Source organism: Acyrthosiphon pisum, chromosome A1, assembly GCF_005508785.2.
Source record: "Acyrthosiphon pisum isolate AL4f chromosome A1, pea_aphid_22Mar2018_4r6ur, whole genome shotgun sequence".
In the NCBI taxonomy this organism is placed as follows: Eukaryota; Metazoa; Arthropoda; class Insecta; order Hemiptera; family Aphididae; genus Acyrthosiphon; species Acyrthosiphon pisum.
Genome location: NC_042494.1, coordinates 165,239,233 through 165,253,851, shown reverse-complemented (window position 1 = coordinate 165,253,851; position 14,619 = coordinate 165,239,233). Strand labels below are relative to the sequence as shown.

Below are 14,619 nucleotides of genomic sequence, written 5' to 3'. Positions count from 1 at the left end.
TATAGTATAATATTATGTAGTAAATCGAGCTCCGCGCTGAATCGTTTTCGTAATGTGCAGTGATTTATTATTGCTTTCAAATGTATAAAATGTATATAAATATTATACAACCATATACACTCCAACATATGTGTACGGATTAGGTACGCACGGTGGAGAGCGAAGCGGCAGCAGTATCCATATCCGCGTCCTGTCCGTTATTTTTTTTTTAATGTTTTTACAAAGCTTTTGTCTGCATACAGTGGTAAAGGTATATAAATACAACGGCTTGACATTTGCAATATTTACGAGTTAAAACAATTCTATACACCTAAAAAGTATACGTGAGTGTGTGTGTGGGTGCAGTATAATATAGGTATAATACGTGCACGGTAAAACGCACTATAACCTAAAGACAATAAATAATCAGACAGAACAAAAGCCCGGTGTATATGAGGGGGGAGGGGAGGACGTTAAAAAAAATAACCGTCATTATTATGTACATGTAAATAATGTAGCGATGATAGTGATAACTGCGTGCGTATATATTATTGGGATTAAAATCTTTTATATAGTATATTATCATCGTCTCTGTATCGGTCTCGTCCGTAGTGTATAATGCACGGACGTGCAGGGTGCATAGTGCACCGAGATCCGCGGCTGAAGGGTTAAATATGCAGTTTGATGCACTTATTGTAATCTGCACATAATCTATATACCCGATATTGTGTTGAAGTGTTTTTACCAATGACGTGACGTGGGAATGGAGAGTGCGTGGTTTAAGTGCATTTAAAGACGTAATATTTACAAATTGAATATTATAATATACAAATTTTAACATTTTATCTCAAACAATAATATTATTTTTCCTTTCTCGTCCACGCTGTATAGTACCTAACTGCGGTATACTACCTACGTACCACGTTTTTGAAATCTTTATTTTAAAAAATGAAAATTATTTAGTAGGTAAGTACCAAGGCTGGGCATTAACGAGTTAAAAAGTTAAAGTTAAGTTAATAAGTTAATTTTATATTAACTTTTTAACTTAACTAGTTAATTTTGGCTTTTCATTAACTTAACTGTTAACTTACTAAATTTCTTTTTTAATTAACGTGAAATTAACGAGTTAATTTTTCATTTCAAGAAGTAAGTTAAGTTAATTTATTTTGTTTTAATTTTATCATATTTCACTACTTCAGTATATCTCGTTTTCATGTCAAAAAATATTTACCGTGAATTGTTTAAAGTAAAAAATGTATACAATTCGAATTTAACTAATATGGAAACACTGTATAAAATATAAACACTATAGTCTATAATTTAGTTTTGGTTTGGAAAAAATTAAGTATGTTAGCGTTATATAAACAAATTAACTTTTTTTTAACTGAATAAAAAGTTAACAAAGAGTGTGTATTAACTTTTAACTTAACTGAGTTAACCTATAGTTTTTAACTTTTAACTTTTAACTTTTTGTTATTGGTGCATATTAACTTAACTTAACTGAGTTAAAAAAAATCATTAACTTGCCCAGCCTTGGTAAGTACTATACCTATGTGAATGTTACCGCGACAATTTTCATTGCATTATGACATACTTGGAGTGCTTTGATATCTGAATTATAAACATATTCGTTTTTTGTCCTGTAATTAACACGCATAGTCTTAAAGTGTACATATTTTTTAAAATGAATGAGTTTATTGTACGAGGGTTGACAATAGAAATATACGATCACATACCCTTATCCGTGTCCTGCAGTAATCAATAACCAGAAGGTAACATAATATGAAGGTATATAATAATAATTATGGTAGTAAAATATAACCAACTATGAAGAAAATTAAGCTTACGTTGAAGAGTAAAGGTAGTAAAAATAATAACATTTTTCAAACAAAAATGAATTATTAATTTATTTGACTAAGCTAATAATATGTTAAACCATTTTATTGCCAATTGTTTTATTTTATTATTTTTTCACTCGGTTTTATGTGAGAATATCTATTTAAAAATTTACATTTTTGGATACAATCATATTTAGTAAAATATGAAAATTTTTAAGTTCAGTTGTTATAATTGTAAAAGGAACAATATGTTTTGGCCGAAAATGGAAGGGTACATTTTGGCCGAAAACGGTGACGCCCCATCTTACATGTTAATATGGTTACTCTTTATCTCTATTAGACACTATTCACCTATTTATATGTAAAATAATGTAAGCAGGGGCGTGCCCAGGAATTTTCAATGGTGGGAGGGAGGGGTGTTATAACTAATACTACATTTAAATGAATTTAATACCAAAGTCACAAGTAAGGTGACTTATCGGACAATGTATAGCCCCCCAACTACCTCCCTGGTGTGCCACTGAATGTAAGGTTACAATAAAAAGTAAAAACGGTTTACGTTTGACATTCTAAAGGTACAATCGCGAGAAACGTCTATATAACTTTGTGTACACACATCTCGCTTTGAATAATGTTTTAAAATTTATTATTTTTCAGTAATTTCGACTACCTTCGAAATCGATGCGAGTTCGAAATCGACAAACTTTGTACCGCACTCGAGCCCCTCGGACGTTTCGCAGACAACCGCCGTGACACCCAACGAAGACGCCGAGCCGTTTTGCCTCGTTATGGGTAAACAATAATATATTATAACGCCACAGCGACAATGCAGATCGCGTCGATCTGTTATTGTTATTCCGATCGAATAATAGTTATTATTACCTAATACCTGTTGAATAATTGTTGTTCGTGATATCGAATCTGTTTCATCCGCAGGTGTCAGATATAAGCCGGGCAGTGTTTTGCCGAGGGACGCGGGATCCTGTCTGGAATGCCAGTGCGGCCAAAACTCGCAGATCGCGTGCAGCCCGAAGGACTGCATAACGTTGAATTCGTTGACCGACGAAGACACTTCCGAACCGGATTTCTACGGCAATAGCGGCGGTGATCAGAACAACGGAAATTTCAACATGGACATGTTTGCCGTCAACGTCGTTTGATGGAAACCGTAGGTGGAGCGAGAGAGAGAGAGAAAATTATTGATATTAAATGATGCGTTTTTTGCGATTAATATGCGTTTTGTTTTACGAAAAAAGTTATAATAATATTATTATACTACCATATATTATAATGCCCGCCAAAACGTCTATATAATAATAATGATTATAATATTATGCCCTTATTATTTACTCAAAACAGTTATGGTTTTTCGTCTCAGTGTTTTCGATTTGAGTTTACGCATACGAAGTATTATAGCTAGTAGGTATATGGTTTGTTTTTTTTCATTATTATTTCATTTTTAACAATGAGTAATTAACTTTTTCACCTACAGAGTAATATAAGTAAGAAATCCCCGCAATAAATAAAAATAAGAGCTGTGACCGTTTAAAAATAAAAATTCCCTCACCTGGACATATGAAGACGAGTTCCCCGGCGAAATTCGTGGTTTCGTCGTTAATGCTAATGCCCGATAACAGAAATCAAAATTAATTTAAATTTCATTCGAAATCTTAAACCCAATTACCACAAACAGTGCTCGTCTTGCTACTTTTTATTCAACAAATTAATATAATATGATATTCTTGTACATTAAACATTTAATATGAGGTATCGTATACGCACTATTATTACCTATTATAGTAGGTGGTATATCACGTGACAGGTACATTGGAAACTGAATGTCGGAAATAATGATCTTCTGCAACCTATATATGCCTTGCAGACATAGGCGCAAATTGGGGAGGCTTGAGGGCTAAGCCCCCCAAACTTAGCCGTAGTTCCCCCCAAAAACCTAGGACATACAATTTTAAATTGCTATATTGCAATGGTCTGCTTGCCTTTAATATATTCAGCCCCCCCCCCCCCCCCCCCAAAGTCAAAAATTGGAATTGCGCCTATGCTTGCAGAACTCGCAGTTTATGTAAAAACAATAATGTTGTTAATGGTGTTATATTAATTTTTTTATTTTTACATCCATAAAAAAACGACAATTTGAAGCCGATAAAAAATATACCATTTCAATATGCGGAGTGTATGAAAGAATGACAAAGTCGCCTAGGATATCGCGGTAATCTGGTTCAGACGTAATATAATTAGGTACCTATAATTTATATTATGCCGTAGACATTGTGTGATATAATAATAATAACCTGTACATAATAAGTAATGTTCTAATGTCGTTGTTTCGTTGCCCATATCATATTGTATTGAAACTGAAAGAAAGTTTAACATATTCATAGGTTATAGACGTATAGTACAATAGGGAGTTGCATAAAACATTAGCGATTCGGTTTTTTGGATCAGCCATTTTTTGGAATACCTTATTCAGCTTTGTTTTTCTTAATTTTAAAAATTATACATAATGATCATCCCGTTAAATTATCGATCTCCCATTTAACTGTACATACGTGTGATGTCCGACTTATCGATTATCCGGCATTATAATATATAGCCCTCCGTTCAATAGTTGTAGTATAGGTGCCATATTAAATTGTACATTTTATCTTGAGCGACCCGATCTTTCTGTCACCATACTGTTTTTCATTACAACACAATAACTTATCTCGACCACGTCAACAGACCACAATATTATGATAAACAAATTATAATAATGTAAATGCCTATATTATAGTAGCTACCTACTTATTGTGTTTAATAACCCAAATGTATGTACATATGTTTTTTATTTTTACAAAATATATTGTAAATTTTCATATACAAACGATAGTATCTGACTATTACAACGATTATTAATTATGAATTAATTAAATATTTTAAAGTTTAAACTATCAATTAATATATTTTATATCGTTTTTTAGTAAGTATGTATTATCTGTGTGTTTCACAATATCATTATTATTTTCCATTTTACAAATGAACGAATGATTTTTTTTATATTATGATAAGTTATAAGTAGAATAACAATTTTATTTGTTATTACTCATAAGTTATTTTAGTGTAGGCATCCTTATTAACTATTCATGATTAAATAAGTAAAATTTTCACTCAGACGAAAGGATTTCAAGTCCAAAACCACCGTAAAGAAAACTCTATATTAATACATAACTTCTCTCTTGCAAAAATACATTTTTTATCGTCTGAATTTAAATTTTTTAAACTTCTATGACTCTTTCATTAAACATACATTTGTATAATTACCCTTTTTAAATATTGTTAAATAATTAGAAATTACTATTATTATAATTAATATTATCTTATACTAAATTATAATTTAAGTACCTCATATCTGTAGTCATAATCGGTATACTTAGATTTGTATACATACCTATTATAATACATATCTACATTAAGATATCATAGTATTTCTAATAAATAAAAATGTAATAGGTAACCTTACTTACCAAAATTATGGAAATAATATAATGTGTGCGTAATCTGAATATTTATATTTTATATAATTTACCAATTATTAGCATAGTACATTGCCGGTTATTTTATGTTACATGTTTTCAATAAATATTATTATACATTATAAACCTTGCTATTCACCTCGATTATACTACTGTTATTAAAATAACGTGGAGACATCAATTATATTGTCGTCTAATAATTTAATATTCATTGTTTTTTTTTTTTGTTTTTTACACTTGCTTGATCGTCTATGAAATACATAATAACATTAATATATACCTACTGCAGTACATATAAGTTAAATGTCATTGTTTTTATTACGTCTAACTTATATTTCAGCAACTTTGGGTATGGATGCTATAAGGCAATAAGAGTTGAAGCACATGACAATAATATTATGAGGTACCTATAACAATAAAATTGAACCACGATTGTATTGTAGCTAAGACTGCCTATCTAGAACGCCGCGTGCTGATAATGTTATTATTATTGAAAATATTATTATAATATCAATGATATTAGATATCAAAACCATTATTACGAAGTCCTATAGAAAAATATAACCAACGATAGTGCAGAACAGCCGGCTGCAACACGACTACTACACAAAATACACGATTTCGCATGGTTTTAAATGCAACGTTGCTATACCAAAAAATATGCCTAAACAAAACATATAATTATTATATAATATTGTTTATTTGTTTAATATTATTATTAATGAGATGTTGACAATATTATATTATTATTGTGAAGTACATATCGTTTTAACAACACTTTAGGAAAAAACGTGATTTTAAAAAAGATATTGTAGGACATTTTTTTTAACTCGATACTAAGACATCGAGTTTTTTTCGTACGATGACATTATTTCCAAGAAAAAAAACATTACATTTAAATTATATTACAGCAACTTACTATTATTTCATAACAATTAATGATACAAATGAATAAATCTAAAAATTATATACGCTTCAATTCCATACATAATAAATATACTTGACACTTTGGTTCTCATGGCCTTTAGTACTTTTTACTTTTAAATTATAATAAATTATAATATAATAAATGTACACATATTATAAATTATAATTCACAATAACGAGAGCAAACAAATGTGACGGCAACGTTGCATTAAAAACCATGCGTGGAATCGCGTGTGTAGCAATATGTATACAATATATAATATATACCCAATGGTAGCACTTAATAAAATCTTAAGAGGAAGTGATAAAGTGATAACCGCATGACGTGTTGTCTCCGTCTTACAAGTGCGTAACATGGCAAATTGTATGCTCAGTAGAAAACGTGTAGCTCCGTTGGGTTGAAAATTAGAGTGAATTGACCTCTTATAAAATCTAAAGGTAAGATTATTATCTAGACAACATAATGGGATTTTTACTATATTTTAATTTTAAAGTGAGTTATGAATATTTTAAGATGTACAAACAATTTACTATTTTAAAATACTCATAACTCGCTTTAAAATTAAATTATAATAAAAAGCCTATGAGGTTGCCTAGATAATAATCTTACCTTTAGATTTTATTAGAGGTCAATTCACTCTAATTTTAAAAATAACGGAGTTCTGTCGAGCGTAGAATTTGCTATGTTACGCACTTGTAAGGCGGAGACAACACTGTCGTACCGTTTTTATTATTTGGATAACATAAATAAAATTAAAATTATCAGTTTGAGGACATTAGGATTTTTTTTTGTTTTTTTCATTTAATTATTAAATATGATTGGTAGATGCTATCAACAAAATAAAAACGCTACGAGACAGATAAAGTTGTTCCCTGTGCGTCGTGGAATTTTGGTAATACTACTATAAAAACCGAGAGAGTGGTTCTATCCCGCGCAAAACAGTTTTTTGGTATGTTGTACATTTGTAAGACGGAGACAACGCATGCGGGTATACGTCTTCATAACGATACTGCAAATTTTTGGAATCGTTACCTACCGTTACAGCCAACGTTGGAACGAAAAGTGAGAAATTTCGTGTCGAATGGTTGATATAGGCGTATACCTTCAAATATTTAAGTACCATATTTTTTTTTATACCATATTTTATTATTAGATAGTAGACTCACATTTTTATGACAGATCTTTGGGATCGGAATTCATTCGGGTAAGGTTTTTTCAGCCTAAGTATTTTTACAAAAAAAATAAACACCATTGTATAGGTAACCACTAGATCCCTCGCTCCGCCTAGAATCTAAAATACTTATGCAATTAAAGAAAAACTTACCCGAATGAATTCATAGAGATGTGAATATCTAATAATAAAATATGTTGCACATAACCTCACAATAAGAAGAGTCAGTACAGCGTTACACTTTTTGACATAGAAAAAACCACCCACATGAACCGGAGCGCCGTATTCAGCCAAAGCTTGGTTTGTCCGCGAGCGAATTACACCAAACTTAATAATTGCACTCAACACGAGATACGACCTGACCCAAACACACTTAAACCGTGATACGATTCAACCCAAATACACTTTACACTTAAACCGTATCGCCACCGCAGTCGGATTTCCCAATGCCATCAAGTCCTATTTACACTATACCTAGTAGAGGCGGATACAGATGCCACGAATCTATGAAGTGAGGGGGGAGGGGAAGGGCTAAGTATATTGTATGTAATATACAGTAGGTATACAGTATATACTATACACTATGTATAATTTATTGATCACTAAGTTGATGGTAAAAATATTAGATGTATAATAAATAATAATATACGTAGTTGACTTAAACTGCCATAAAATGTACAAACTTGCGATGGCCCATTCATATAAAAGTTAAAATATATTATAGAAACCATAATGCGTACAATATAATTGTTTTATGTGTATGGAGGTAATATAATATATAATATTTATTATTATAGCCATAGAGCCCGTATAGGTATCGCTGTTATTGGCATGTCATATGCATGTTAAAAGCGTTTTTTTATTTTCCAACTTACAATTTTCCAAATTTTTTAATTCATTACAACATTATATAATTATATAATATAACCAATCAACACTTAACGTACATCATACATTCATGCATGATGCATACCAGCATACACGATATTATATACTTGGATAAGACACATTTATTTACTTTGATGAAGAAAAAGTAGCCTGGCATTAAAAAAAAAATTGGTCTGCAACTTAAAAGTTGTCACACCCTCACCATAAAACTCAGATGACGCCACTGGATTACTGCAGACTGTTGAAAAACCCCTTATTTTGATGTAGGTATTGATTAACCACGGAGATAATTAGGGTGATACGGGACTTTTGGAACAAACCATATAGGTACTTTATACACAAACTTAGCTTGAAACTTAAATGAAACACCGGAAGTACGGAACACTTGCAAAACCTAAGTTCTATATGTATATCCAATTTGCGGCAATTGGAAAATAGGGTGACCATACCCTACGTTGATACGTCCCGTTTTTGAGCGTCATGTCACCTTGTCTCGGCAAACTTCGAACTGGACGCTTTTTGTCCGTTTTTATCCGTGGTTTATCTCCTGACATTAATATATACTCAGTTCTATTATATAATTCATTTGTAGTACCTATCGTATTAAGTGGATCATTAAACCATATAAGTACACATCGTACTACGTCATGTAGTACAGTATATTAATATTATGATCTATGTAATCGATTTCTGGATAACATGTAATTCTCCCGTGAATTAAACCGACTGCTATACGTACTACACTATAATATGAAGTATGAAGACTATATTGGAATCTGTGATATTGTATTAGTAGTATAATATAGTAGTTCGCATCACAGATAAATAAACCGCTAATCTGGGTTATGAAAAGAACCTTAGCGACTCTGGTACAAATCACAAATTTACAACACGATAATGAGAAATGATCATATTGTTTTTAAACCACGTGTAGCCCGAAATTGGAAATATAATTTCAAAATCGTATACGACAGCGCCATTTAGCCGCGAAAACGGGACGTCGTCGTGATTCGCTCACATGTTTAAAATATCAAATATCCAACCATAGATAGCGCTGTTATTATCATCTTGACTCGTGGTTGTTGTCTGAATTCACGAGGGGAGGAATCTAAGCGATATAGTATTTAATCTTATAAATTGAGTTGTAATCCCTTGGATTTTTTTTATAGGGTTTACAACATTTTGAAACACAATTTTATGTGTTATACAACAAAATGTTATAAATTAATTGTTATTTTAGATTTTTAATTTTTAGTATTGATTTATTGTCATTAGTCTTGTCAAATGATACGAAATAATATTTTACACAAATAATATTTATACTTGTGATGGGATTTTTTTAAACCATACCCTCTATTCTATTGTATTTTGCTATTAAACTTTGCATTAATTATTTATATATTTTTTTTAAAAATGTCCGCGCTTTTTAATTTTTATGCTTCTGTCGAGATTTTTTGATATTGTCCTGTTTGAGTACCTAGGTAGGTACCTAATAAATTATTTTGTTCCTAAAAAATCAAATACATTTCTGACTATTCGGCCAGTCATCCGATAGCGGGTAATATTTCACGTTCTACCAGTGTAAGTAGGTACTCTATCCAATTATATTATGGCTTTAAGATCTCTGACTCTGTTCTTCACAAAAACATATTATTTGAAATTCGATTTCATTTTCAGCTTTTGGTAAGTTCAGAGTCTCGCTGTGGCACTATGCGAGAAGTTTGTACCCACTTCGCAAATAATAAAAACTTGTATTTTGAGTTTACGATTGCCATTAAAATTATACTGAATGTAATACGTATATAGGTATGTTTATAATAATAATGGTAGGTATAAACCCTCTTCTCGGAGGAGCAACAACTTGACCGTGCGTAAAAGTAGGTACCTACTTTGATACTATATATAGACCGCTCTTATAGACAACGTGAAAAATGCCACTTTTCTTCAAACTCTTTCACTGTAATTAACGTTCCATTTACTTTTTTAAAAAACTTAAAAAATATGGTAAAAATTGTACTTAAAAATAATATCAGGTCACATTGTTTTTTTAGTAGTTAAAACATTATTATATGACACGCGCGTGCTCTAGCGTCAATCGATGTCAAACTCCGTCAAACGACGTGACGATTTTTCGTTTTTATAAATAGGTACATAGGTATTTTGATTTCTATATCAAAAATACGATGGGTACTTTCATTGTTTCCCTAGCTGAGGAAAAATATATTAAGCCATCTCACCCAGTCTAAAAAATCTAAAATCGTTTATACTTTATCCTATATCATTTATTGACCAATTTTTGTTGGTTACACTATAACTAAATTATATGTAATCTATCTATTTGCAAGTCATAGACATATATCGGATGAATTAATATTTTTTGTTATAAATGTTCTAATACTTAAGTGTCGTTATAACATAAAGTATATTATTATAATAAATTATTAGTACCTAATACCTATGTAGGTAGAGTTAGATTCTGAGCGGAGCGATGAATGGTTTTAATTAACATTGGGTGTGGTACTTTTTTGTGTCTGTTATCAACTTTTAGTGCAGTAAAAATGCTTCGATATTCTATTTCAGTATATCTTCTGTTTAGAAAGTGAATCTAAGTGGCACTTTTGGGGAGTGGTTTTCAAAAACGTTGGGAAAAACAAAAAAAAAATAAGGAAAAACAGAAAATTTTTACGCAAATCCAGACAAAATTGATTTTGTTTTGGCGCAACTAAAAAAAAATAACTGTATAGATACTAAGAAATACAAAAAAAATCTTCATTTAAATCTAAGATTTTAAAATTTAAAGATTCCTTATTGGTTTTCTTACCTTTAACGAAAAAAAAGTTTACTGGAAAGTCAAATTAATTTTTGATAAACAGTTGAAGTTAAATTTGTACAAAATTGGATATTTTCCCGATTTCTTATAGTACCATTTCCTTATATTTTATTGTAATTTAAAAAATGTAAGCCGTAGATCCTTAAAACGTTTACTAAATGTTTATAATATTATCGGTTTCTATTAATTATACAATTTTCAAAATATTTTATCTATTTTAATTAAATCATTCTATTTAGGTTTTTCTATAAATGTCAATAACAATTTTTCGTTGAATCAAAAAGCTTTAAAATGTTATAAAAATTCTTCATACCTAAGTCGTTATAATAGTTGAAAGTAAAATATAAATAAAAATTATTCAATAGTAATAATATTAATAAGTAATAACTAATAAATATTGATAAATGCCATGCTATCTGGTGGTATATTAACTAACCACGTATCGTGGTCAGCGTCGCTAACCAACAAAATTGAGAAAAAATAAATAAATATTGCAATCAGTGGAAAAACGATGTGGTCAGCAGTACATGCCGGAAAGAGATATCTATATTACTGGACGCGTGCATTGGACAATTCGGTCATTCGATCACTCAATATTCATCTACTCGAGTTAAAAAAAATAGAGCCTTCAATCGTGTATCACAATGTGTTGTTAGAAAAATAGGGGCAGGGCTGGTCTATGATCAATCATAATATTATTATGCGTTATGCATGGTTGCCACTGTTTATAATACATTAATATCTACAAACATGATATTATAGTGTGCGTTATAATTTATAAATAATAAAGTAGTGAAAAAGTGTAGTGGTGCTGGTAAAATTCTATTGTATTGTAGGCGCCGCCGTGTTAGAGGTAATATTGTGTCCGGATACATATTTTTTCCGCTAAAGTCGCAGTATTATTAATAATATTATTAGCATTATACTACTGACGTTGACATTTATGAATGTAAACATTTTACGTCACTTTCATAATTTTTCATTCATCCGTCTATCGGTATTCGAATTTTAAAATATTGTGATAATTTTTGTTATCCATTTGGTTTCCTATCATGATAGTTTGTTGTTTTCTGTTATGTGTGTGTTGGGGGGGGGGGCGCACTGGACGTCGGGCCGCACTGCAAGTTGTCTGCAATTAATCTGCATATTAATTATCGACCATATTTAATTTTCTAATTAAATAAAATAATTAATATGTAATATTAACCGATGTCCGTAGTCCGTTGCATATAAAATATTATAATATTCTTAGGTGAAATATATGCAGTAATCGAGAAGAAATAAGACCAGTAGCCTACGAGTAGGCGGCTATAAATAATAGTACATACTTACTACTTGATTAAAAATGCTTTCTAAGTATTGTAAGATTGACAGTACTTATTCTGTATTACATAGTATTCAACTATATCGTCTGTATACAATGTCAGCTGACTCTTAGACCCTATCCATTTATTTATTTCAGCGGGTCGCGCCCAATGTACAAAACAGTAATATTATTGTAAGTTGTAACACAATCAACACAGTAACAGTATTAATAGTATTAGGATAACAGAATGAAAAAAAAATAAAGTATTGGTTGCAAATCTTTAAACAATCCTATAATTGTTCAAATGTGTATTATACTTTTCAGAAAATCTAACTTGGTAGAAGGTAGAGCAAACGTGGATCTACCATAATAATAATGCGCCGAATCTTCAGGGCCCACGTTACATTCTACACTCCTGCAGGCTGGCGGCTACCACCGAGACCCGTCACACGATGGCAGGGTGTCACTACGGGAGATGCGCAGAAAATATGGGCGTGCTTGAAGGGGGTGATTATGGGGTTCACCCCACCTCCTCCATGGACACTACGAATATAAGATAAATTATAATAATAATATGTACTTATAATAATTTATTGGGAACAAATCCAGTTCAGCACTCACAATAATTTTTAAATTTTTTTTTCGGACACCTATGTATTACAACGAGTTAATAAGAACGATGCTGTGAAAAATAATTAGATTGAATAAATATAATAAATTTAATTGAAAATCATTGGTTTTTAAGTTATAGCCTTAAAAAGTTCACGATTTCCGGTGTTTTACGCATCAGTACAACTCAATATATTACCGCGCATTTGGAACTTTTCTGTCTTAATAAACAACCTTTTTTTTTCAATTTTCTTTTGTTTTAACGTACCTATATGTAGTTAAGCATGCTGAAAGTGATAGGGAAGTCTGCACTTAGCAGTTAGACATATTTTAAAGTTATAGCTAATTAAAATTTTTTAAATTTTCATATAAACCCTGCGTGGTCACTGGTCACTCGCTCGCTCGGACAATTAAAATCGAAAACATCCCTTGACTTGTTATGCAAAACCACCATAGGTGGGTGGCAGAATTATTTTTGCACCAACATTTTTAAAAGGTTGATTTACCTAGGTTTAAAAAAAAAATTGAACATTTGTTAGCACAAAAGACAAAGCACCGAAAATCGTGAACTTCGTTAGACCATATCATAAAAACTAATGATTGCCGGCAATTAATTTTTACGCCATCGTTCTTAGCTGTTTGTAATAATAGGTAGTAGGTACATATAGGTGTCTTTACAAATTTGCGTGGGCGCTAAACTAGATTTGATAACGTTAAACTTAACAAATATTTTGTTTGAAAACAATTTTTAACCGACTCCCCCGCCCCATAATTCCTGAGCACGCCTTTGGCAGAAAACCTATAAACCTATGCATATTCTCTCACTGGACAGAGTGTAATATATTATAGCCGCATGCACTTATCAATATGTCAACCTTAATATACCTTCATATATACTAGAGAATATAACTATAACGTGATTAAGTCGAGCGTTAAAGTAACGATTGAATTCTATCGATAATTGAAATTAATAAAAATTTGCAGCCATACGTCTATGAATCGCTTACAATGTTTATAAAATCATAAAACATTGTACCTATAGCCATGTTATACGGTAATACAAAAATGATTTTGTTTATACATTTTTTAGTAGCTTTTGAATTTAATTTTTAATGCAATTGGATTTGTTAAAATAACTAAATATTAATTGTATAATAACGATTGTAAAAATTTTGGTATTATGGAAATAATGTATTCAAATTTGTTTAGTTTTTTCCTATCATTGTTAATAGAAAAATGTCTGATAGGATTGCTTGGTTAAAAAGTTGGAAAATGTAAAATACCTATGATTTCTCATAAGTAATAATTATGACAATTTTAAAATATTGAAAATAGGTACATAGACGGAATTTTAATTATAAGCGCTTTACAAAATTCATCAAAATCGCGAAAATTTTGAAATTATTTTGTAGTTACCTATAAATTAATAAATTCCAGATTTTAATTGAAACGACTCGAGAATTTAATATACAGTTAATGGTTGTTCATAAGTTGTTCTAACACATACCTAAAAATCTCAAAAATATAGATACAATCATAA

The 14,619-nt window shown here is 30.7% G+C and overlaps 1 protein-coding gene across 1 annotated transcript in view; it reads left to right on the top strand.

Moving 5' to 3' along the window:
• LOC100568861 overlaps positions 1–5,554 on the top strand; it is a 72,170-nt gene extending 66,616 nt beyond the window's left edge. The window contains exons 4-5 of the mRNA XM_003243835.4: positions 2,475–2,609; positions 2,754–5,554. Of these exons, the coding sequence (XP_003243883.1) occupies positions 2,475–2,609; positions 2,754–2,977 (359 nt within the window). The 3' untranslated portion in view covers positions 2,978–5,554. The remainder of the gene's footprint in view (positions 1–2,474; positions 2,610–2,753) is intronic.
• Positions 5,555–14,619: the final 9,065 nt, after the last annotated feature.